Genomic DNA, 24961 nt, shown 5'->3' on the forward strand with positions numbered 1-24961 from the left:
ACCTGAGCTGAAGTCAGACGCTCAACTGACTGAGCCACCCAGGTGCCCCGATATTGTATTTTTTTTTCAAACTAATTGTGCCATTTTAAGTGTTTTTCAAAGTGATTGTGCCATTTTATATTTCTACAAGCAAGTTATGAGTTCAACTGCTCTACATCCTCACCATTCTGATTTTATTTTTTTAGTTTTTTTAATGTTTAGTTTTGAGAGAGAGACACACACAGGGTGCTAGTGGGGGAGGGGCAGAGAGAGAAGGAGACACAGAATCTGAAGCAGGCTCCAGACTCTGAGCCTGTCAGCACAGAGCCCAAAGCGGGGCTAGAACCCATGAACCATGAGATCATGACCTGAGCCAAAGTCAGACGCTTAACCGACTGAGCCACCCAGGTGCCCCTTGTATTATTTTTAAAATACATATTCTACTTAATATGTAAAATCATTGAGGCTAGGTTATGCTTGACATTAAAATTATCTGCAGATACATGGTAAATATTATAACTAGAAGAATTATACAAACACTAAATTTTATTTAAAAGAAAAAAATTTTTAATGTTTATTTTTTGAGAGAGCGCGCACAAGTGGGGGAGCAACAGAGTGAGGGAGACACAATCTGAAGCAGGCTCCAGGTTCTGAGTTGCCAGCACAGAGCCCAGTGCAGGGCTCAAACTCACAAACTGAGATCATGACCTGAGCCGAAGTTGGACGCTTTACTGACTGAGCCACCCAGGTGTCCCACACATACTAGAGTTTTAAAATTACATCAATACCTGGGGTGCCTGGGTGACTCAGTTGGTTAAGTGTCTGGCTCTTGATTTCAGCTCGGGTCATGATCTCACGGTTGTGAGCCTGGCATCAAGCCTGGCATCAGTGCTGCACAGAGCCTGCTTGGGATTCTCTCTCTCCCTCTTTCTGTGCCCCTCCCCTGCTCATACACATGCATGTGTGCGTGTGCTCTCTCTCTCAAAAATAAACATTAAAAAATAAAAATAAATAAAAAATTAAAATTACATCAATACCTAATAATTTTTATCCTAAATACACATTGTTCAAGCCCAAAACACCAAAAGAAAAAAAATTGCATATTTCACAAATGCTGTGCTGAATAGTTGTTTACTTTATATTCTGAGTATGACAAGACTGCTGGTTCAATGTATTGTAACTCTTACTATGTAGTTCCCACTGCTAATATTTACTGATCATTTACTATTTACTGACCACTTATAGCCACTGTGCTTGATTTCATGTAATCCTGTGGCCCTCTAAAGTTGCTATACTATCATTCCCATTGTACAGGTCAGGACATCAAGGGTAAGAGAGATTTAATTTATCCTTGGACCCCAGGGTTGTTGGACTCTAATGACAAGGGTTTTTAGTCATTATACTTTACTTTTTCTTTATAAATGTTTAATAGTATAGTCTGAGTATCATTTTGTATCTGCATAGAAACACAGCTGGAATCAATTGTGAGAAGACCATGCTTACTAAATGCTTGTTTATGTATTATGAATGTTTCTCCTGTCCAGATGGCAACCTGATAGTATGAAGGTGTCAAAATATTGGCAGTCAATATTGTAAATTATTTATTTCTAGCAGTTTTCATTTTATCATATCTTGTTCTTATAGCAAACCCATCAAGTAAGTAACTCATTTTACAGATGAAAATTCTAAGACATGAGAAGATAAAATAATGTGCAGGGGTTGGAATCTAGATTTTTCATTTTAAGTTCAGATTCTTTTCATTTAATTGTGTGCTGCTTTAAGCTCTAGAGATAATTGCAGAAGGACATTTTGGAATGAAAACAAATAGAGGCATCCATCCACAAGTGCACAGTTACAAGTAAACTAATCTGTCTATAAGCATCTCCATCAAAACCATCTTTGACAACACCAACTTGCCTTGTATTTGTTTAGGTATAAAGTAGAAGGAAGCAATAGGCTTCTTGAGAGTCTGCTGTCTTAGATCTGCTGAATGTGTCTACTGCATTCCATTTCTACCGTCGTCTCTCTGGTTTATACCCCAGTTGCCTCCTGACTAGATCATTGCATTATCTTAAATTTAGCCTACCTGCCTTTAGCTTCCGCTCACAACTCAAACCATCTGGGCAAATTCTCCTAATCTTCTAAAATCAAATCTCAGTAACCTCATTTCCCTGCTTGAAACATTTTAATGATTCCTTGACTTCTTCCTTTCTTAATTCAAAGCCCTACTATACCTGTAACATAACTCCACTGTATGTATTTATTGGATTATAAGGCTCCTTAGGACTGGAATTGTGTTTCTTTAATCTTTGAATACTTTGAACTATTTTGTGTGGGTTCTTGCAAAGCACTGTGCTCTCTGTAGATATTTGCTAAATGGAAATTATTACATTATTTGATCCTGTTAAGGCCAAAATGTGGTTTTTAAAAAATTATAGGGCTGTTATCCTCAAACAGTGGTAATAAAAAGTTTATGTTCTTCCTACCTTTGCCATGACCCTAATCCAACTCTCCCCTTCATTAAGGGGCTTGGGTAGATAGAAGAAAAGGTTTGCAATATCTCTTCACTAAGATTGAGGCCATCTTCCAAATAACATTCTTTTCTATTTTAGCATGCCTACATATGTATCTGTCTTCTCACCTGTTGATATAATTTCAGGGAAATGTTTACTGATCTTATACCCCTCCTTAATTCTTATAATTCACCCAAAGGGATTCAGGGCTGGAAAAGATGGGCCATTTCTTACCCCTAGAATTTTTGGTTTAATAAAGGAGACTGGCTAGCCCATTAGCTCTGACAGTGCAGAGATAAGTGCTGTGACAGAGGAAGTGCATAAGGGGAACATCTAACCTGCAGAGAGGGGTTGAGGAAGGCTTCTCTAAAGCAATGACTTCTAACTTCAGACTGAAGGTGAGACATGGGCCGGGGTCAGAGGGAAGAGCATGTACAGAAGTCCAAGAATGATCCCTTTGGGTGACTGTCAAGTTAGGTAAACTTGTGAGGCTGAAGAGGAAGGGGAGCGGTTAGCCTCACTACCTCTTCCTTAGATGTACAGTTTCCTTTGCTGTGTTCATCTCGCACACTTGTGAAAGTCCATGCTTTCACCACTTTTGCCACTACTCAGAAATGTTTTAGTGTTCCATTATTGCCTCCTACTTTGTCCAGTCTCCTCCTTCACTGGTTTTCTAGGCTCCCTACAACCGACTCTAACTTATTTCCCACCGCTTACTAACTTACCCTCCTGCCAGAGCCAAAATAGTCTCCTTATAGTCTCTTGAGTTCCTGCAGCTTGTTTTCTCCTCAGTTCCATTCCCCTCTAGCTGCCTTTTAAGACTTTACTGATAGTTTCTACTTCTGATTATTTGCAGTTTGTGGCATGTCATTTAATGCATAATTATATGTTGCCCAGTATTGTCTTCTGTTTCTCAGTCTTTTATTATCAACTCGATTGTAAGTTCCTGAGGGCTGGCTCTGAAATTGCATTTCATTTTATTTCATTTTTAATAACATTACTCAATTATATATGGAATGTTAAATGAGGAAGTACACTATGCTGAAATCAATAGCATCTTCACGCAAAAAGATTACAGAATTGCACTCAAATGATAGTGTAGGATAGTTTGAGCAAATAGAATAAATTCTAGAGTTCTCCTCACAATTTGAACACTCCCCTGAGAACTTCTGACAGTTTTTAAAACAGCATGATTACTACATGTTTTGTTCTCATTTTACAACCAATGAATGTAAATTTGAAAGTATGCTAAATGAATGTAAAACTTTAACAACACATATGTATATACTTTCTGAATTTGAAAATTAAAGAAGTTTAAAAAACAGTAAATTAAAATCATTAGTGGCTTTGGTAAAAATTAAATATTTAAACTACATCTCTTCAGTTTTTAATACATTTTCAATTACATCATTGTCATGGGAAAAGAATCAATAAGGCAAGTGTTAAAATCATACATAAGGGAGCATCTGCCTTTCATGGTCAGACACTGGTTATACTTCAACTGGAAGGTCCCAGAACTGTATACCTATCTCCCCTGTCTGTAAATCTTCCTCGGGCCTCCTCCATGGAAACAGTCTATTTTTTAAATGTCTAGTAGAAAGCTCATGACAGCCCCTTCCTCAGCTGTCAGGACTGTGAACAGGAAACCTTTTCCTTCTGCTGGTCTCAGCCCCAAGTTGTCCCAAAGTTCCAGCAGTGTCTCCTGAGTCCAGAGCAATATGTCCTCACTCTGGACAATGCACTAAAGTTCTGTAGTTGCATTTGTAACTGTTGAGAGATGGAAAGGAAAGGGCACTGGATCCGAAGGCACACAGACTTACTTTTGACCCATAGTTCTGCCACTTTTGAGTTTCATGACAAGTTTCTTCTTGGGTAACACAGGAGTGAGATCCATCTCACAAAGTTGTTGTGAGAAATTGCCAAGTCACTCTATGTGAAATTTTTGGACTGTAAAATTCTATATACGTTTTACTTATTCCACAGTCCGTATGTAGAGTCATATTCAGTATATAACATGAGATTTTATGGTTCTTTCCAAGACTTGAGGATCTTGAGAACTTCAGACATACATTTTTCCTGTGTGACTTATTGCTTTCTAATCCACGTTGGTTATTTTTATTTTTTATCTCATTCACTTATTCTTACCTACCCTATCCTCAAACTCATGGATGAAATCATTTTAGGCAACTAAGAAAAGAATATTTTGAGACATGAAAAAAGTTCAGTTGCCTCATCTATAGAAACACTAAAGAATTCTCCCACTGTCTTTTTTCCCCATTATACTCTGCATGCATAAGAACACATTATTAGCAGTCTGTATCTTTATATAAATGCTCTGGACACAGAGCACTGTTCATGCCTCCGTGGACATTTCATAGTCCTAAGTAGTTTTCTATATCCTTGCTTCTCCAGAACCTATTCTTCTTGATTTTCATACCTCTCATTAGACCCGATTCTCCAATCACAGGGACCCTAGCAATGACTTCTTGTCAAGTACTAATGCTTAGATTCTGAGAGTTCCAGAGCTAGGGATCTTGTTCATGCTAATACAAGACCAAAGAATGGAGAATCAGAGGAAGCAGACATGTGAGTCTAAGTCCCAACTGTCAGGAAGAGCTACAGCCAAGTTAAAAGGCCATTTTATTAATGTTTACCTGCCACCTGTGCTGGGGTGGGATGGGAAGGATGGCATGGGGGGAGGGGAGTCCAACATTCTGAGGGTAATGTCTAAGAACTTGTGTTATCTGTCACTCTTTGACTGTATCTAAGAATCTTACTTTTAGTCATCAGTGGCTAGGAAAAAGTCTTTCTAGGACACACAGCTCTATTATCCCTTAGAAATAGTAGCTCTCTGAAATTCCTTGTAGCATTTAGGACCTTTCTTGCAACTTTAGTTCCACCATTTACTGCTAATATTATTGCAGATGTTCTGTAGTAAACAATTTTCTTAAGCAGAGAAGATAGAAAAGTATCCTGAAATCATAATTTTTATACACTAAATCTCTGTTTCGGAGTAGGCATGAAACGGTAAGAATTTTAGACTGTTAAGTGAACAATTTAGAATCTAAATCTACATGAGATAGTTAATGTACATTTTTCAAAGTAATCTTCAAACTCCGCTCAAAGATGTCTTTTCTTTTTTTAAATGTTTGTTTATTTTTGAGAGAGAGTACGAGCAGGGAAGGGGCAGAGAGAAAGGGGGACAGAGGATCCGAGGTCGGCTCCTTGTGGACAACTGTGAGCCTGATGTGCAGCCCAAACTCACGAACTGTGAGAACATGACCTGAGCTGAAGTCAGACTCTCTGTCAACTGAGCCATACAGGCGGCCCCAAAGATACCTTCTCTAATGTCACCAATATGCACCATTGTGCAATTCCAGCATCATTTTTCATTTCTTTAACTGCAGATCTTTTGGAATGGTTGGGGGGGTTATTTTTTGATACAAATAGCCATGGTTTAGGGGACTTTTTAAAAGGATCTCATTGTCCAACACACTGCTCCCATGGACTGTTCCTTTTCCTGTGTGAGGTCCTGGGACTGAGAAAATCATTTTTAGGTAGTGGATTCTCTGTTTCTGTGGTATGTGCTGCCCAGTTTTCCATGTGGCATCAATTAATACTGCTTTTAAGAAATGCCTTTTTATGACCCAAGGATACTGTAAGTAAAACTATGCTGTTTAACCCTGTTTTACTCCAGTATTTGCCTGCTCGAGTCTCTGGAAGGAAGACCATTTTACTTTTTGCTGTATGGTGTTTATGTAGTAGAACATCATCAGAGTACTTAATTTAACATGCATATGTACAGTGTACCAGCAGACTTCAGGGTCAGATCTGGTCCCTAGAACAGAGAAGTACAAATTAGCCCTGCTATTAGAGCTATGCTTCTCCCTCCCATTCTCCCCTCATCCCAAAAAATTATCTGTACGTGGAATTTTTTATCATTATACAAGAAGATGAATACAATAGATATGTAAGAAAGTAAATACCACCCACCATAATCCCATTTCCTGGAGAGAAACACTTTATCAGTTTGATTTTCAGATGTAATAAAATTTATATAATCCAAAGGTATAACTTCTAGAAGAAAACAGGAAAAAAAATCTTTGTGACCTTGGGGCAGGCAAAGGTTTCTTAGAATATACAAGCATAAAAAATTAAAGAAAAAAAATTGATAAATTGGATTACACCAAAATTAAAAACTTTAAAATCTATGCTCTTCAAAAAACACCATTAGGAAAATGAAATGACAAGCCATAGACTGGAAGAAAATATTCACAACCACATGTATCAAACAATTTGTATTCAAAATGTATAAATGGGGCACCTGGGTGGCGCAGTCGGTTAAGCGTCCGACATCAGCCAGGTCACGATCTCGCGGTCCGTGAGTTCGAGCCCCGCGTCAGGCTCTGGGCTGATGGCTCAGAGCCTGGAGCCTGCTTCCGATTCTGTGTCTCCCTCTCTCTCTGCCCCTCCCCCGTTCATGCTCTGTCTCTCTCTGTCCCAAAAATAAATAAACGTTGAAAAAAAAAAAAAAAGAATACTTACAACTCTGTAACAAGAAGACAACAACCCAATTTTTAAAAATGGACAAATGAGGGGTGCCTGGATGGCTCAGTCAGTTAAGCATCTGACTTCAGCTCGGGTCATGATCTCGCAGTCTGTGAGTTTGAGCCCCACATCAGGCTCTGTGCTGACAGCTCAGAGCCTGGAGCCTGCTTCGGATTCTGTGTCTCCCTCTCTCTGCACCTCCCCCACTTGTGCTCTGTCTCTCAAAAATAAACAAACATTAAAATAAATTTTTTTTAAATGGACAAATGATTTGAACTGAGACTTCATTAAAAAGATATATAAATGACTAATAAGCACATTGAAAGGTGATCACTATTAATAGTTACCCAAGATAGGCAAGTTAAATCCACAGTGAGATATTACTACACTAGGGCTTCTTAACCTCAGCACTTAAAGTTTGGGCCAGATAATTCTCTGTTGTGAGGGGCTGCCCTATGTGTTGTAGGCTATTTGGTAGCATCCCTGGCCTCTACCAGCTACATGCCAGTAGCAGACCACCCACCCACCAGTTGTGAAAATGAAAAATGTAACCTGATGTCAAATGTTTCCTAGGGGGCCAAATCATCCCCAGGTAAGAACCACCACACTATACTACTAGATAGCCTAAAATAATATTTATCATGCTAACTGTTGGTGAAGGTGTATAACCACTGGAACTCTCAGACGGCTGGTAGTAATATGAAAATGATACAACCACTGTAGAAAATGGTTTGGCAGTTACTTAAAAAGTTAAACCTATATTTATTATGGGAATCAGCCATTTCTCTCCAAGTCAAGAGAAATGAAAGCATATGTCCACATAAAGCTGTTCAGAATCCTTAGAGGATGTACTCTTTATTCTACATAGGTGAGAATTTTACCCATGAAATGAAAATCTCAAGTACAAGGAACCTTTTCATTGTTGACTATATAGTATTTTACACACTTCCTTCTAGGATCATTTTGCTTTTTCCTGAAAGGAAGCTCCCTCAATGAAGACTTATTGGTGGTAAACTTACTTTTTATCTCTTAAAATGTGTTTCTTGCATTAGCTTTCTCAATAGACAGTTTCATATATTAATACAATTGAAGAGTGGCCATTTTCTCTCTCGATGCTTTGAAGATACTATTCCATTGTCCTCTGACTTCCATTGTTAAAAAATAGTCCATTTAGTATCCCTTTGTAGATAATCTGACTTTTCTCTTGGATAACTTTTAAGGTCTTCCCTTTTTCTTGGAATTTTTCAGTTTTACTAGATGTCAAGATATGAATTTCCTTTCTGTTATTCTGCATGGGATTCATTGTGCTTCCTGGAAAAAATGAGGATTGGTATCTTTAATCAGTTCTGGAAAATTCTCAGTCATCATCTCTTAGAATATTGCTTTTCTCCTTCTAAATATATGTATACAATATATCATTACTACATACATACTATGTAATTATATGTATACATTACACCTTCTATTTCATTCTCCATGTCTTTTTCTTTTATATTTTTGATCTCTTTGCATTGTATGCTACATTCTGAGTTATTTCTTCAGATTTACTTTCTAGTTTGCTAATAATTTTCTCTTTAGCTATGCTGAATATCAATTGAGTTTTAAGTTTTAATAATTATAAAATCTGTATTTGATTCATTTTTAAATCTGCTTATTTTTTTATGGTTTCTTGTTCCTCACCCATACTTTCCACTTCCTTTAAAATAATAAAAGACATATAAAACTGGTATTCTGTATCTATAATTCTAACACCTCAAGTCTTACAGGTCTGAGTTAAGTGATTATTGTTTCTTCTGACCCTTACTAATGGTGCCTTTTTCATGGTATATTTTATTACTGTAAGCTCCTATTCATTAGAACTTTATCTCCTGGGATGATCTATATATCTGATTGGAGCCTGGGAACATAACCAACCCCCTTTAACTGACCTTGCATTAGTTTTTGTTTAAGACCAGAAGGGTAATAGTAAGTTAAAGCCCCAACTTCTCATGTGCAAACCATTGTGTGTTTATGAATTTTCAGGGGATATTTCATCCCACCAAGAACAAAAGTTGCAACAGGCAAATTTTCTATCTCCTTTTATAGATGGGGTATTTTTCCTAGTTCATTTGTTCATTGGTAGTATAACTTCTTGGGGTTTGGCTTTATAATCGAGTCTCTGGTTTACCCCCCAGTTTCCCAAGTCCTAAGCTTTGTCTTCTCTTCCCATGCTATTGCTAGGTTACGGGATCCATAACTACCAGCCCCAGTAATTGTTACCTCTCTGGATTCCTCCTATTGGTCATTTTTTACTTCTAAGGATTTCTGTTATTTTGCCAGCTCAGCCACTATATTTTTTATAGAAATATTGGTAGGTGTTTTGTTCAACATGAGTAAGAATCACTATTATGGAGGTTAGTTATTACCCTAATCTGTCAGAGAGTGGTGCTGTCAGAGCTCCTTAAGGCTTAGGACTAAGAATCTTTATAGTAAGTGGCCTCCTACTATCATGCTGTCCAAGTTCTTATTTCTGCTTTTTAGAGTTTTTATGACTATTCCCTTGTGATTAAATGGTTGACCATCATACTTCCTCTGCTATCAATTTAAACAGTAGTCCCTACTCTCTTCTAAATTACTGTGGACTTAGAAACTAGATAAATAAGCTTGTTGTATTTTGCACAAAGTAAAAGTTAATTGTCTTTAAGAGAGGTGGGCCAAAGGTTTTCCTCTGAGTATAGTACATACTCTTTAATGTATAAACTCTGTGGCATCTATTTTATGTCTTTTTTTTTGCTTGTTCTAGATTCTGTTCTTGAGATTGACCCCAAAAAAAGTCAGTTTGGTTATAATGAAGTATTTCTATATCAATAGTCTATAATCATCAGCTATTTTGGCCAAATTTTAAATGTGGGAGGAAACAGCGCAAGGTGTGTGTGTGTGTGTGTGTGTGTGTACTTAAGCAAGCATTGGATTTAATCCTACCACACAAATCACTGTGAATTCTTTCTTTTTTTTTTTTTTGAGTAGGCAATACAGTATTTAGCCAAAGAGAAAAACTGCAGTATTTTCTTATGTTTTAGGTCGATTAAAGTGACTATTCCTTTTTTACTTGAAAAAGTCTTTAAGTTTATATTTAAATTCTAGTTAATAAAGTGACTTTAATAATGATTATGGGCCAATTTGTCTTCATTTATGTTTTTGTTTTTTTCCTTTTACATAAAATGTTAAATTTATGGTAAAAGATAATTTTACTCATTTAACTATTTTGATGATGTTTTAGTTAGACTCAAGCCTACAGCTTTCTCTTTGGTGTCATGTGTACAAATCTTACAGTACAATGAAAATGTGTTTTCAAATACTTGTGTCATGTGCTGGTAGCTATAATTTCAAAGCATGATTAACATACTTCCACTCCCCAGACCTTTGCATCTAGAACAGAATGTACTCTCAACATAGCCCAAAAGGGGCATATAAATACTCTGAGGTTATACTTTAAAACAGTGAACACAACATAAGTACATCCAAAAATAGTAATTATAAACTATATCCAAAACATAGTGCATGGTATTTTGTAGATTAAGAGACAGTATTAGTGTGGTAAACTGTCAAGTGGTAGAAGATATTCCTCATTCAGCATGACAAAATTTACAAAATTTTGTAAAGGTTCAGAGGGGACTGGAAGTAGGTAAATGGAATAAAGGAAACTGGGATCTGATTTACATATATAAGAAAGGCAGTAGCCAGGGAGAAGGGATATTGAGAGATGCTATGGAGCATATCCTATTTTGGCAGTAGGCTCAGTCGGGAGCCAGTTCAGATTTCCTGGAGAAGAATGATGTTCTAAAGTTTTTTTGGGTGGGGGCAGTCCACAGAGGGTGGGATGAACAGTCAGTCATAGAGAAGAGATTACAGGTAAGGTAGGAAGGGATTAAGAGAAAAGTTTATGGTCCCTTGACCTCTTTCCTGATGGATACACAATCACTGGAATATTAACAGTGGAAAAAAAAAAAAAACAACTAAAACCATTATCAGGCAGCATCGTGGTATAGTAGAAAGAATGAATATGCCTTTGGAGTCAGGCTTGAGTTCTAATCTTTACTTAAGCTGCTTGCTTGTTATGTGACCTTGGGTTAGATACTTTCTCTGTTTCCTGTTTCAAAAATGAAAAAAGCATCTACCAAAAGGGTTATTATGAGGGTTGAATGAGTTAAAATGAATTAAATATTAAATGAGTTAAAACATATGTAAAATGCTTTAGAAGAGTACCTGATACATACTAATAACAATACATGTTAGCTATTCTGTTAATATTATCAAATCTGAAACCACGAAGTATAGCATATATCTGCTTCTAGAACCAAATCTCGGACTAAAAATCTGAGTTATTGGTTTTAAAGCTCCTCATCAATTGGTACACAATTACCTAACTGCTACAATAACTATCAGATGTTCACCATAATACACAATCCTGCTTTCCAAGCCTTTTGACCTCTTTGCATTTGTAGTTTAAGGCATTCTTCAGTCCAGGTGCCCCTTTAGAAGCAAAAAGACGTAGTGGGTCTAACTATAAGCAATTACAAAAAGAAGAGGGAGGAAAAAGGAAGATGTGGATATTGTTCTCAAAGACCAACCGAGGGGGGAAAAATACTTATTTAATAATGCTTAATTAATATTGATTGAATGAATGTTGAATAAACTGGTCCAATATATTCATACATATAGAGGTTCATGAATTTAACCAAAAGATACACAACCAATCCCTGGTGTATAGAAATATGAGTGTTAAGTAATTGATGAAACTTTCAGTAACATTTGGGTGGGTACTGTTTAAAAATACTAAGATTTAAGAGTTCAAGGAAAATATGAGCTTGATGTAAAAGTGTGTCTTTCCCAAATAATGTATTGAAACTACCTTTTTCTTTCTTTCTTCTTTTTTTTTGCAGAAGGCATCTTTATTTTTTTTTCTTCCAAATTTTTATGTAAATTCTAGTTAACATAGAGTATAATATTGGTTTCAGAAGTACAATTTAGTGATTTATCATTTACATATAACACTCAGTGCTCATCATAACAAGTGTCCTCCTTAATACCTATTACCCATTTAGTCCATCCCCCACCCATGAAACTACCTTTTTCTTGATTCAACATAGCTTTGTTATCTGTGACAATTGAGGATAGAGGAACAGAATGAAGTGAGGGTATCGCCAATAAACCCAGAACTAGTCTTCAAATATTATTTAATCCCCCCCACACCTTCCTTAGGTATATGGAATACAATGAACTGTTGAGGGGAAGTATACATACATACATTTTGGACAGCATCTTACAGTATTAGTAGCAAACCTCCTATGTCTTACAGTACAGGAAACAATTGATATGACAAGTCAAGCTGATCTACTTAAAATAATTATTTTTTAGGGAACTAAAACCAGCAAATGGTTTAAGCAGCACTTGAAGAAAAAACAAAAGGTGGTTCTTGAAGGTTTTTACAGAAAATATTGGTAACTGCTTTAGAATATAGATTTAGCAAGCCAAAAGCAAAATGAAGAAAACTATCAAGTATCATTTTACAATGTTTATGTGTCTCTATTGCAAGTAACACTCTCAGTTTGAACAAATAACAGAGGTTAGCACTAAACATTACAGTGATGAAGTTTGTAAGTCTTTGAAAATCTCTTCTAAATCCTCAGAAAATTTTCTTCTCAGGAGAATATGTATTGAGTGATAAAGAGGAAACATTGCATAGAATAGCACTATGGGGTCTGTTCAGTTTCCTTGCTTGCTTTGAAGGTTATATTTATTTGTATGTGACTGTCATGCTCATATTTTTGGATTTGGACAATAACATTTTGTTGTTGGCTGTACCCCGCCCCATGAATTTTGGAAATTGAGTATTAGGGAATTTAAAAAGAGAAGAATTTTTTCTTATGGATATTTCCACCCTTATCTTCTATCTACAAACAAGAAAGAAAATTTCCCAAAAAATTCTATATTTTATTACACTAATATTTTAAAGGTGACTTTAATGTATACAGTATCTGACACAGTAAGGATAAAAACAAAATTATCACTGTTATTAAAATCTATTTTTTTAAGGATTGGTGAAAAGAATTTAAATCTTTGTTACTTTTAACTCAGGACAGTATATCCTGTCTTATCACAGTGCTCTGCTCTGACACTATATAACTTTTTTAAAAAAACATTGAAGGTTGGACCTCATTGGTATCTGGAGTGGTTGAGTCCTGATCTGTCTGCTTTGTGGTTGGCTGACAGCTGTTGCTAAGCTTATTTATTTTTTTTTTTTTTGTTCTTAGAGTTAAAAGTTGAGTGTGACCTATTTGAAATGCACCCTGCTTTTGACTCTGCTTTGCTCTTTTTCCTGGATCCACATACTTTTTTTTCTGATGTCTTTTGAAGTTTATATATTTTTCAAACCCACAAATTTGTAAATTTAATATACATTATTTTAGGGTTCTAAGGTTTTAATGTATATTTGTAATGTTCAAGTTAAAGTATTGTGTTTAGCTTTTTAAAATTTTGTTGAATACTTGAAAGTTGAAGTTTCTGACCTAAAAGTAAGTTCTTATTGTAAAGAACACATGTATTATTTAAGAACTTGCCTATTACAAACACAAAAGATGTAATATCTTCATTGTTAATAAAAACCGTCTCAAAGTACTTCATTGTACTTTTGCTTCATTGGACATTTCTTAGGTCAAATTTTTGTGATTTAGGATAAAAGCTATTTATTGGTCACACTGGCATGTGTGTCACTGAAGGATAAGATTGACTTTATTCATGTTTTTTGGAGAAGGGCTAGAAGGATTGCTAATCCTTTCACAGTTATAGACCAGATCCAGGACAGACTAAATGTAAGTTCTAATGGAAGGCAAGTTTGGTTTGTAATTCAGTAGACTGTCATAAACCATTGTGATTCTAAGAGCCTTTTCTCTTTAAGGCTCTATTTAACATTGGTGGGAATGAGACTTTGAGCTAAATCCCCCCTGCATTCTGCTGGAATCAGCAGAAATCCATGGATCATTCTCTGAACCTTAAAGCCTGACCCAAGCCTGGGGAATAATGTAGGGAGCTACAGACTAGCATGGATCCTCCAAACCCACTATGAGTTCTAGTGGGCCGATCCAGAGATATGGTATATATATAAGGCAGTGATATTCAAATGTGTTATTAATTTTTTTTTGTCAGCGTAGTCTTCAGTCAAACAGTATTACCAGAATTATGATATATGCAATATATAAAACTGGCATGTTATTAATGACGTCTTTAAGTTCAAATAAATAAAGTTAAATTATTTATCAAGTCAGTGAGAACAGTGAGGCTATTTTATGTTTTAAACAAATTTGAAATTAAGGGCTATGGATTATGACTGCAGTATTATTTCTGTACTTTTTTTAATGTTTATTTTTGAGAGAAAGCATGAGTGGGGGGAGGGGCAGAGAGGGGGGGGGGACAGAGGATCTGAAGCTGACTCCACGCTGACAGCAGCCAGCCTGATGTGGGGCTCGAACCCACAAACCGTATGATCATGACCTGAGCCACAGTCAGATGCTCAAATGACTGAGCCACCCAGGCGCCCCTCTGTATTTTCTTATATGCATAATATCCAGGTAATCTGGATTCACACAGCAAAGCACCCTTACTGTACCTTCGCTGTAGCAGTCCACTCACTGCTAGTTTTACTCCAGCAGATGCAGAGACGCACGAATTTTTTTAAAGGCTGGAACACATTATACCCTTTCTAATCACACATTTACAAAAATGTTCAAACATATGCTCACAGAGACTATGAAGGAAACTTTACTTAGTCCAGGAACTGAATTATTAAATTACTATTAGGGTGGTTTCCAATGCATTTAATGTTGATTTACATTTGTAGTTTGCCTTGAAAAAGAAAGTTTAAGTTTAATATTTTATAATAACTCTAAAGAACTTGTAAGGAATGGATCCTAAGAAAAACAACTTGAAAACCACTGATAATGTAACAAACAAGCCTGGTGTAGGAGGAGGCCAGATTCTAGTTAGCTTAAAGCATATAACTCTTGATAAAATCAGGAATTATATTAACAGAGCTGAAATAAAAGTTTGAGAGAATATGAAGTTCACCTGCCCTTCATTTTAAATTTGAGGGGGCTCAAACTGGAAGGGCTGTTAAGAAATTTATAAACTGGGTTTCTGTTTTTTGTTAGTCTCTTTGTTTCAGGACTGGGCAGTAAACTAGATGACTTCCCCATTTAATGCTCCCTAACAGAGTCCCAAGCTATCTGCCAATCTGTGTGACTTATGTGAGAGGTGTAAGTCTAAATAAAATAGACACCCAAACTCAAATTAAGATATTTCTGCCTGTTCATAGGATTTAAGAAATTAAATGCATATAATTTGGCATTCAGTAAATATCTATAAATAATGATTGAATGCTAAGTGCTTACATAATATTAAGATTTCTGTTAATTGCTAAAATAATAGCCTTGACCTCTGTACATAAACCTATGCCAAAATGTACTTTTCAGATTAGAGTTACAACAAATTAAAAAGAATACTACCTTCTCCAATTTGTAATATCTGAATAAAATCCTGTGTTAGTATTTCTCAATTGTTTGCCAAAAATTAGGAAAACCATATTTTTCTGTTATTACAAATGCTCTTAAATTATGTTCAAATTTAAGCTCATGTAAAAACAATTTTAAAATGGCATTCTCTCTGGGTTTTTTGTTTTTGTTTTTGTTTTTTAGTATTTTTAGCTATACACAAAGATAGTAGTGATAAGTAAAAATAAACATCTCTGTTGAACTACATTGGCCTGAACATATATGTATTCTGTGTATAAAGGGCAAAATGGCCCAGAGGTGCAGTGAGGATTTTGGAGGGCAGAAGAACAGACGGGAAAGTTCGGTGAATGGCGTTTTATTTCTAAGATGCTTAATAACATGCAGGTAGTCTCTAGATGTGGCCTTGTACGCTGTGACCAGGTTTTATAATTTAACACCCTCTTGGAAAACTAGAGATCTCAGAAGGAGGCAAAGAAAGAAGGTAATTTAAAGGATTAAAGGACCTACAACTAGAGATTATTACAGGGATGGGGGGCCTGGGTGGCTCAGTCGGTTAAGCATCTGACTTTGGCTCAGGTCATGATCTCACGGTCCATGAGTCTGAGCCCTGTGCCCCGTGTTTGGGCTCTGTGCTGACAGCTCAGATCCTGGAGCCTGTTTCGGATTCTGTGTCATCCCCCCACGCCCCGCCCCTCCCCTGATCGTGCTGTATCTCACTCTTTCAAAAATAAATAACTGTTAAAAAAAATTAAAGATTATTACAGAGGAACTGAGTGGGGGTCTTTGAGTTCTATAAGAAAAGCACATATGTAGATCCCTATTCACTACATGCTAGTAATAATCATGGTGGGGGTGGGCAGGAATAGGGAGGTGAGGATAGTTGTTACAAATAAAAAAATAAAAATAACCTGATTAAAAGATTTTAGGAGCACCTGGCTGGCTCAGTCAGAAGAGCATCTGACACTTGATTCTTGATCTCTTGGATGTAGAGACTAGTAAGAAAAAAAAAGAATTTTTAAAAAATTATAGGTTACATACTAAAACCAGTTCTTGCCTTGTGCCTACAAACAGAAGTACTTTGAGAATTAAAATATATATATATTTTTTTCACATATGTTTTTAGGTAGAGTTGAAATCCAGCTCCTCAAAAAGCATTTTAAAAATTATACAATACAGTAGTATATGTGCACAGAGAAATATTTTCTACTTGAATATGTCATATATTTAGTATCATTGGTTACCTTTTTTTTTTTTTTTTGAGTTTGTATCACTTCCTTTTTCTCTTTCTTTAAAGCTACAGTAGTAGTTCCTACATACATATGGGATAAAGTCCAAACTCTCAATTTCCCACCACACCTGAACCTCAACCTATTCCAAATTATACCAGTTCCTTCTTATTTAACTCAACAATAATGCTGAAAAGTAATTCACCTGTAAAAATTGTAGCATTTTTGTATGAGTTCTCCCATTTAATTTTGAGATCTCAACAGACACTTTCTTTCCTGTCATTTCACCTTAGGCCTAAAGGTGTTTAAAGCCAAATTTGGTTACAGAATGTTCATGAATCTTGTCAAACAATGGTATGTATTCAGGCAGTATCTGACTTGTAAGTACCTGCCTGACTTAACAAATGAACCAAATACTCCATTGCCCAAACCTATATAGCTAGTTTAGCAGTGCAAGCAAAGAAAAATCAAAGAAGCTTGGGAATATCTGTGGATTCCCAAGAAGAAGATGAGGAGAAACTATGAAAAACAGTAGTTGCTTTAGCAAAGCTGAACCCAAGGACAGGCTGATTCCCAAGCACAGCCTGCCTGCCTGGATAGTGGACCCAAAACCTCCAAAAATGTTTGTCTAGATGGCCCAAATCTTTCATAAACTTAATATCATTATTGAGGTAAGTTGTTTTGTTTTTTTTTTTAATAGAAAAATCTCTGTGAAGTTCATTCATTATATACTTATTGAGGGTCTACCATGTGCTAGGCACTTGGGCATTGGAAATACAGCAGTGAGCAAAAAAGACAAACATTCTGATTTTACAAAGCTTATATTCTGTTGAGTCAGACTAAATAAATTACTATGAGATATCAGTACCTCCTACAATGAATAGTATGAGTTGGTTTAGGAAGACTGCTTTCTTCCTAGCACTTAACCAGTTATTCTAAGAGGAATAGGGTTGGTATGAGGACCGTTTAGTAGAGTTAGGTAGAGTCTTAGGTTAGATTTAGGTGAGTTCTGTAGTGAAGGAGCTGTAGGTAACATGAGGTCACCAAAGGCCTGGGAAAAGACACCAGGAGGACAGGGATAGAGTAGAGATAAGCTCTCAAAGACCAAGCTCACTCATTCCATGATTTTATTTTTTAACGAGATCTCATCCTGAGTATAAGAAAGGAAGATAAATTTTTTCTTCTTCATTCCCTCTTTTCTTGTCCTCAGAATCAAGAACTGAGACTAATACTGGAACTAGAGTGTTTTATGCTAAGCAAAATTAATCAGTCAGAGAAAGATATCATATGGCTTCACTCATATGTGGAATTTAAGATACAAAACATGAACATAGGGGAAGGGAAGCAAAAATAATATAAAAACAGAGAGAGGGACAAACCATAAGAAACTCTTAAATACACAGAACAAACTGAGGAGCTGTGGGGGTGGGGTGGGCTAAATGGGCAATGGGCATTAAGGAGGACACTTGTTGGGATGAGTACTGGGTGTTATATATAGGTGATGAATCACTGGATTCTACTCCTAAAATCATTATTGCACTATATGGTTAACTAACTTGGATGTAAATTAAATTTTTTTTAAACTTTTTAAAATAAGAATGGTGAAAGCTTAAAAAAGAAAGAACTGAGACTAATACCTAGTTATTAAAATTTGTAAATTATTCATTAAAAGAAGCAACCCAGCTTCTGCTGCTTTGGATTCAGATAGACCTGGGTTCTAATCCTTAAAGGCAATTTACTACTTTTATAATCTTGGATGATTTACCCATGCTTTATGAATTTCTGTTTTATAAATTTGAAAATAGGAATAATTATCTGCTTTATATATGTCAATTGCTTCAGTGTCTAATGGGTAGGAGTTAGTAAGTTACTGGTCTTATTAACCTGGAAAACCTGACCACAATTTAACATGCTTGTTCTTTAGGGGAAAGTGATTTTCTAATTTAAAGCTACTGACATTGTTTGGAACACTGCTTGTTTATAAATGTGGGTGATGGCCTATGTTTCTAAAACCCTATTAGAGATTTAAAATTGTGCATTTCTAAAAGAAGAAACCCTAAAGGAAAGAATAAGGCAAAGATCTGTCAACATTCTTGCTCCTTTATAAGTGATAAAATTCTAAAAATTAAATTGAAGAAGTGAGAAAAGTAGAGGACAAATAAGAGAACAATGTAAAATTAAAGTTCAGTGCTAAAAGGATCTCAATGTACTCAAAACATGTCGAAAGGAAAAAAAAGTGCTTAGCAGACAAGCTATATATATAAAAACAGGAAGATATGAGCTGGAGGAGAAAAATCTTGACAAAATTAGTAAGCAGAAGTAATCTTATAAACCAGCATTCATTCTAAATAAAATGTTTTAAATGACAATAGGACATTTTTCAATAATGCTTTAAGCCCACTCTTAAAGGAGTTCTTTGGCTTAATGGATGAAATCACTGCTATGTGTGTTGTCTAACCAATTACTAAATATAATTCCTTTCTACTGAATAGATCTACAAATCTGTGGTACTTTAATAGAATTCCTTTGGTTAACGGGAAAATTCAAGGTTTAATATGTGGTCCATGTAAGTGTGATTATGCCTTTTGGCCTGACAAGTATTCATTCTACTAAAACGTATCCATTATTTTCCATGAATTAACTATATTTCAAAAGTCTAATGGATGTAAGGAAGTCACTTAGGAGAACAGCTAATTTGAAATTTATTTCCTCAATTTCAAAAATAAGAGTATGAGGCATGATTTCCTTTCTCCAGAAATGTATTCTGTTGGAGAGACAAAATCTACCTTCATCCCTACACTTTGCTTCATTCCCATTGTTCTTCAGACCTCCCTGTTGCCTTGCCAGAATTGCCTCAACAGCCTTCCTAACCATCTTTCTGCCTCTAATTTTGTCCCTTCCAATATATTTTTTTAAACCTTAGCTGAAATGCAAGTCTGATGTCTTTCTACTATTTAAAACTTGCAAGAACTCCACAGTACTCTTAACAATGAAATTTACATTCTTTAAAATAAAGCTTGAACAAGGTCCCTCCTTACTGTTGATTTTTTACTTGAACTCTATCACTGTCTTCTTCCAGACCCAATAAACTTCCTTTATTCTGCTTCCCTATTTGGACCATTCTCTCTCTCCCTGGCCTCTGGGCCTTTGCACATGCTGTTTCCTTTGTTTAGAACTCTGTCTCTATTCTCTCAAGTCCCCTCTCCTACCTCCCCCAACCCCCAATTTCTTGCCAAAGCCTCTCCACTAATCCTGTAAGTCCCAGCTCAGATGTTCTTCCTTCATAAAGCACAGCTTCAAGTCCAGACTCTCTAATACATCATAGTTCTTAGCTCAGATAAAGTCACTTAACACCACTCTGCTTTTACGTAGTATATCAGCTTATTCTTGAGAAAATTAGAGTTGAGACCATTACTATTAATGACAAATGCAAAAACCTCACTTTGATACAACTGCGTAAGTCTACCAAAAGATTTTTAGAGGAAAGGAAATATTTCAGAATTACTATTACTTCTTGGATTAAATATCAGTTTTCTTCCTAGAAATAAATAATGTTAGAAATGTTTAAGTAGCAGACTTTGTAAAGTAACTGCTGGCCTATAATGATAACCTGTGGTAAATATCAAAAGTTTAGTCCTTTCCAGTTACTGTTCCGTGCTCAGTTTTCATTTTTTTAGCAGATGTTTATTGCATGCCTATGACATGCCTAACACTAGGGGTTCATTAGGAGAAACACCTTCAGGACATCTGGCCTACTCAAGAAGTGACACAATGATATTTTCAGGTTAATACATTGGTTGGAATTCTTGGTTACTATAGATTTATTTGGAGGCAACCCTTTTATGTTGAGAATAAAGTGACTAATTCACCATGCTGCTCTATTGTAATAGAGCAGAAATTATTACTCTTTGAAGAAATTATGTCAGTATTTTTAGAGACCATAAAGGAATCTTGACATTTAATGGCTTAAAGGTCCTCAGTAAACCATAGAATTATGAGTTAAAATTATCTTTCTTTTTATGTAAGGCAGCATCAAAGTACATAAACTGAAATTTTCTGGGGGGAAAAATCCTAATTGCAGCTTCCTATACAATTTCAGTGTATACCTCTTCAATAAATATTTATCAAGCTCTAAGTATCAACCACTATATATAGTTTGTAGTTTTGATTTGTATTTAATTATTTTGAACCATTTTTGGGTTAGCTAAATGCTAGTCTCTCATTAAAAAATAGAAAGGTAAGCATTCTCCATTTTGCAAATGACGTAATTTTAATGTCATAAACAAGGTTATGCCCTACTAGACAACTCAGCCCCATTGTTGTATTCCTTCCAGAAAATAAAAATCACAGCTCAACTCTTCTAGAAGCAAAGTCATCATTTTCACTTATTTCTCATTATCTAGCATTATAGCTCACAACCTCATATATCAAGTCCATTTATGTTTCCAAGGTATTCATCTACAACCAGTTTATTTTAGAGGGTATGTCCTATTGCTGCAAACTGGATGATTTACTGGGCTTATTTTTGCTGCTTGTTGGTTTGTGGCTGAGTGGGCATTTGATTATCCTGTTTGCTTTTGTGGCTGTGCTCAGAAGAAGAGAAAGCTTAGAAGCCTCTGTAGCCTTTTCTTTTGTGATATTATTAACCCAAAATTGCTTTTCTTGACAGCAAAAATATTTTGTGTGCTTTAGCAATTTATAAAAACAGTGTATGAGAATATACAGTATTTATCTTATTTATCTGGAGAAGATTAAAAAAATAACCATTTTAACTTGCTTTTAAAATACATTTTAAGAGCTGTAAGAGTAAATCTTCTCTGAGACATTGTAACCTCCACTCTTAAGACTGAAACTTATTTGCATTTAGGAGTCCTGGTTCTGTGTCTGTCAGTATTTATTGATTTAAACTCCGCTTTTTTCCTTTTGTCATGATGTTCCAACTTTTTTTTTTAAACCTGGACATGTAAGCTTTTGAAAACACAAGAGCAAACATGCAAAAAGAGATCTAATTTAGGAGGTGATTTTTTAAAAGAAGTTAATGAATCCATTTAAGGAAATAGTGTTCACACAGGATTTGAGAGATTTGCGACCCAGGTCCAACAGTGTCAGTTATTTACGATCCTTTTTAACCTGTATTGTCTCAAGTTCCCCATCGGATTTCAGAGAAATTCTTTCTTTAGAACCCAGGGCACTTATGGGAGAATATTAGAAATGTTAAAGCCTTGGAATATACTTGCGAGGAAAAGGGAAATGCAGACATTGGCTACCAAGCCTTATTATCTGTGTAGAAGAGTGTGATATTTATAGTTTCTACATAGCTTACCAAAAATAATTTTATATTGAATATAGGCCATGGTCCCATACTTATTGCAGCATTCCGGGCCCATTCAGCGTTGTTTGCGCATTACTGGAAAGGCTGAAGGGGATTTCAACAGTTTATAAAATGTAAAGCGAACTTGGTTATTTATTCCTGCTGGTGCAGGGTCCGCTTAGAGGTGGGCTGCTCTTCGGCTCAAGGTAAATGAATCCGAGTGGGTGGGAAGGAGGGCAGTCTCTCCGCTGCTGAAGCTGGGGGCAGGGGCGCGTTCGCCTTTCCCTGACGCCCGAGTGCTCGCGCCCCACCCCAGCCTTAAAGCAAGCCCACCGAGCCAGTTCTGGACGCGAGAATTAGCTCCTGGCGGAGAGCTCCGCCGCTCGAGGTTGTTTTTCCCCCGGCCGCGTCTGACCGCCCCCCAACGCCCGCCCCTTCGCGTCAAGGGGGCGGGGCTCCGCGGCGCCGCGGGCCGGCATTGGCGCGGGGGGCCGCTGGGCCGGCGGAGTGACGGCGGGGGCGGGGCCGCGCGGCTTGTTTGCTCGCGCCGCGCTGCCGCCGAGGTCCGCGCTGCCTGAGGCGCTGCAGCCCGGAGCCCGGCCGTCCGGTCAGCGCTCGCCTTTTCCGCGCCGCCGGGCTTCTCCTGCGCGTCCGCAGCCGGTCCCCGCGCCGACATGCGCCTGGCCACCACCGCGAACCAGGCGTACACGGCCTCGCTGGCCGTCTCGGAGCTGCTGGGCTGCAAGCAGTGCGGCGGGGGCCGCGGCCAGGACGAGGTATCCGGGCGAGGGGCCGGGCGGGCGGGTACCCGGCACAGCTGCCCGGGCTGCACGGAGGTCGCGATGCCTCCCCGCCTTCGTACCCAACAGCTGCGGAGAACGCTCCGCATTGGAGAGTGCCCCGGGAGCAACCGCCCGGCGGGGGGCGTCTCGGGCCGGCCCGCGCCCCTCAGGTTGAAGGGGCGGCCTGTGGTGGGAGGGGAGACGGTTTCCACCGCGAGCCGGCCCCGGGAGAAAATGCTGAGGCTGGCAGACACAGCTGCCTCGGTCATTTAAATGGAAGTCTCCAAAACGTAAATAACGTCGTCCTGTGTGCAAGTCTCCACAAGTCAGAACCGAACAAAGCTCCAGTCTTAGGGTAGAACAGCCTGTGGATTTTTCTCCCCTCGGCGTCTTGTCAGAACATTATCGGTGACCCCCCCCTCCCTTGGCCTCCTACTCAAAAAAAATGGGGGGAAATAACATTTGAGTCGGTTAAAAGATGCTGCCGCCTGGAACACGTATGTTCTGCCGGCTCTATGACGTTATGCACCGCGCTTACCCCTGGTTGTTAACCATCCCCGTTGCGCCTGAGACGGCCTTCAGGAGAAAGCGGTTCAGTTGTGACATTTTGTATTTTTCCCAAGGGGTTGTAAATAACGGCCCTATTTGAAAGTTGCTAGTACAGCTAACCGAAATCTGAGCCTTTAAAAGGCTTTCGTTCAAAAGGTGACAAAGGAGAAAGAGAAACAGTCATTAAAGTTTGAATTGAACTCAGAACGCTGGGTTGCCATCGGTCACGAAATCTAGGAATGTCTCCGCAGCGTTGCCCCCTTAGGGGACTCCGTTCTAGCGTTTCTGTTGTTTCGTAAGTGGAGACTGCGTTGCGAGTGGACTGCATGGATTCACGCAACTTGAAGAGAAGACCTCGTGGGGGCTGTAGGACACACTTTCCTGGATTTTAACGTTGGTGGGTACATGATACGCTCCCCGTTGTGTACAGATCATGCAGCAACCTAAACACCAACAAAACTTGCGCTGCCTGTTGCTTTGGAAACTCTATCAAAGAAACAAAACCGTGTGGAAGTGTTGACATCCCATTTCTGGTTTCCGTTTGCAGGCCATAGCAGATCTTTTCTCATTCTGACTAGAGGCGATCCCCGGTCGCGGAGCTTGAATAGCTGTTATTTCTGATGGTGTTTGGGTGCAGAACCCCGGTTCTCGCCCAGATCTGGAGTCTCTAAATATAGCCGCGAAAACTGGAAGATGAAGGGATACATTGTAGCTTGCTGGTTGGTTTCCGTGCCGGTGGGATTGTGTTTAGGAAACTAGGAAGCCTTGCGGAGTTGTATTTTATCACTTTTAACACATCCGACGTGGGAAAATAAGTCAGGAAGTAGTGCTTTATAGGAAAACTATTCATTTTACAAAAGAATTAATAACATGACTCTTTCAACTAGCATGCCTCCAAATAAAATGCTTTAAAATGAAACACTTTTCAGGGATGGAACTCCTGACTAAAATACAGGGCACACACATGGCCTAAGTCAGCCTTACAAATCCAGTACTTTGAAGTCAGTTTTTTGTTTTGTTTTGGTTTTTTGTTTTATAGTTTTTTTTTTGAGGTTGTTTTTTTTTTAAATATGTTTTATAGAAGACCAGAGACTGGAAAAAGAGGTACCTGAACTTTCAGTATTTCCAAGTTCCCAAGCAGAGGTAATGACAATGTTAAAAGAAGCACCACTACATTTGTTATAGCAGGAATATATTTTTGTTCCTTCTACATCTTTTCATTTCTGTTCAAAATTTTTGAATGTCAGAAACCTAGCACCAGCTCTAGGAAATGATTCTCCTAAAGAAGGGAGAGTGGGGTGGGAGCTTTCACTTTTTACACAATTTATCGTTGCCTAGTTGAAACACATACTGCTTTTGTAATTTTTTTTTCAATCAAAATTAATATGAGCATCGTGGTTATTGGTATAAGACGTCTGGACAGTTTTTTAAAAGTGCCCCAAGCCCAGTGAGAAAAATGATTCAAATGACTTAATCATATTTACTTTTCCACTTGTTTTGCAAGTGG

At 37.6% G+C, this 24961-nt stretch overlaps 1 protein-coding gene across 7 annotated transcripts in view; it reads left to right on the forward strand.

Annotated features, from left to right (window-relative positions):
- SESN1 (sestrin 1) overlaps positions 1-24961 on the forward strand; it is a 116926-nt gene that overhangs the window by 72191 nt on the left and 19774 nt on the right. The window contains exon 1 of one of the 7 annotated variants that reach the window (XM_047101586.1): positions 22699-22899. The exons of 4 other annotated variants lie outside the window; for them this stretch is intronic. In XM_047101586.1, the coding sequence (XP_046957542.1) occupies positions 22798-22899 (102 nt within the window). In that variant the 5' untranslated portion in view covers positions 22699-22797. Of the gene's footprint in view, positions 1-22698; positions 22900-23026; positions 23852-24961 lie in introns of those variants that run through there. 2 more of the 7 variants (XM_047101587.1, XM_047101588.1) reach the window with 2 other exon arrangements.

This window comes from Lynx rufus, unplaced genomic scaffold (genome assembly GCF_022079265.1).
Source record: "Lynx rufus isolate CCGP_SWC_20201006 ecotype Redwood Valley unplaced genomic scaffold, mLynRuf1.p SCAF_6, whole genome shotgun sequence".
Lineage (NCBI taxonomy): Eukaryota > Metazoa > Chordata > Mammalia > Carnivora > Felidae > Lynx > Lynx rufus.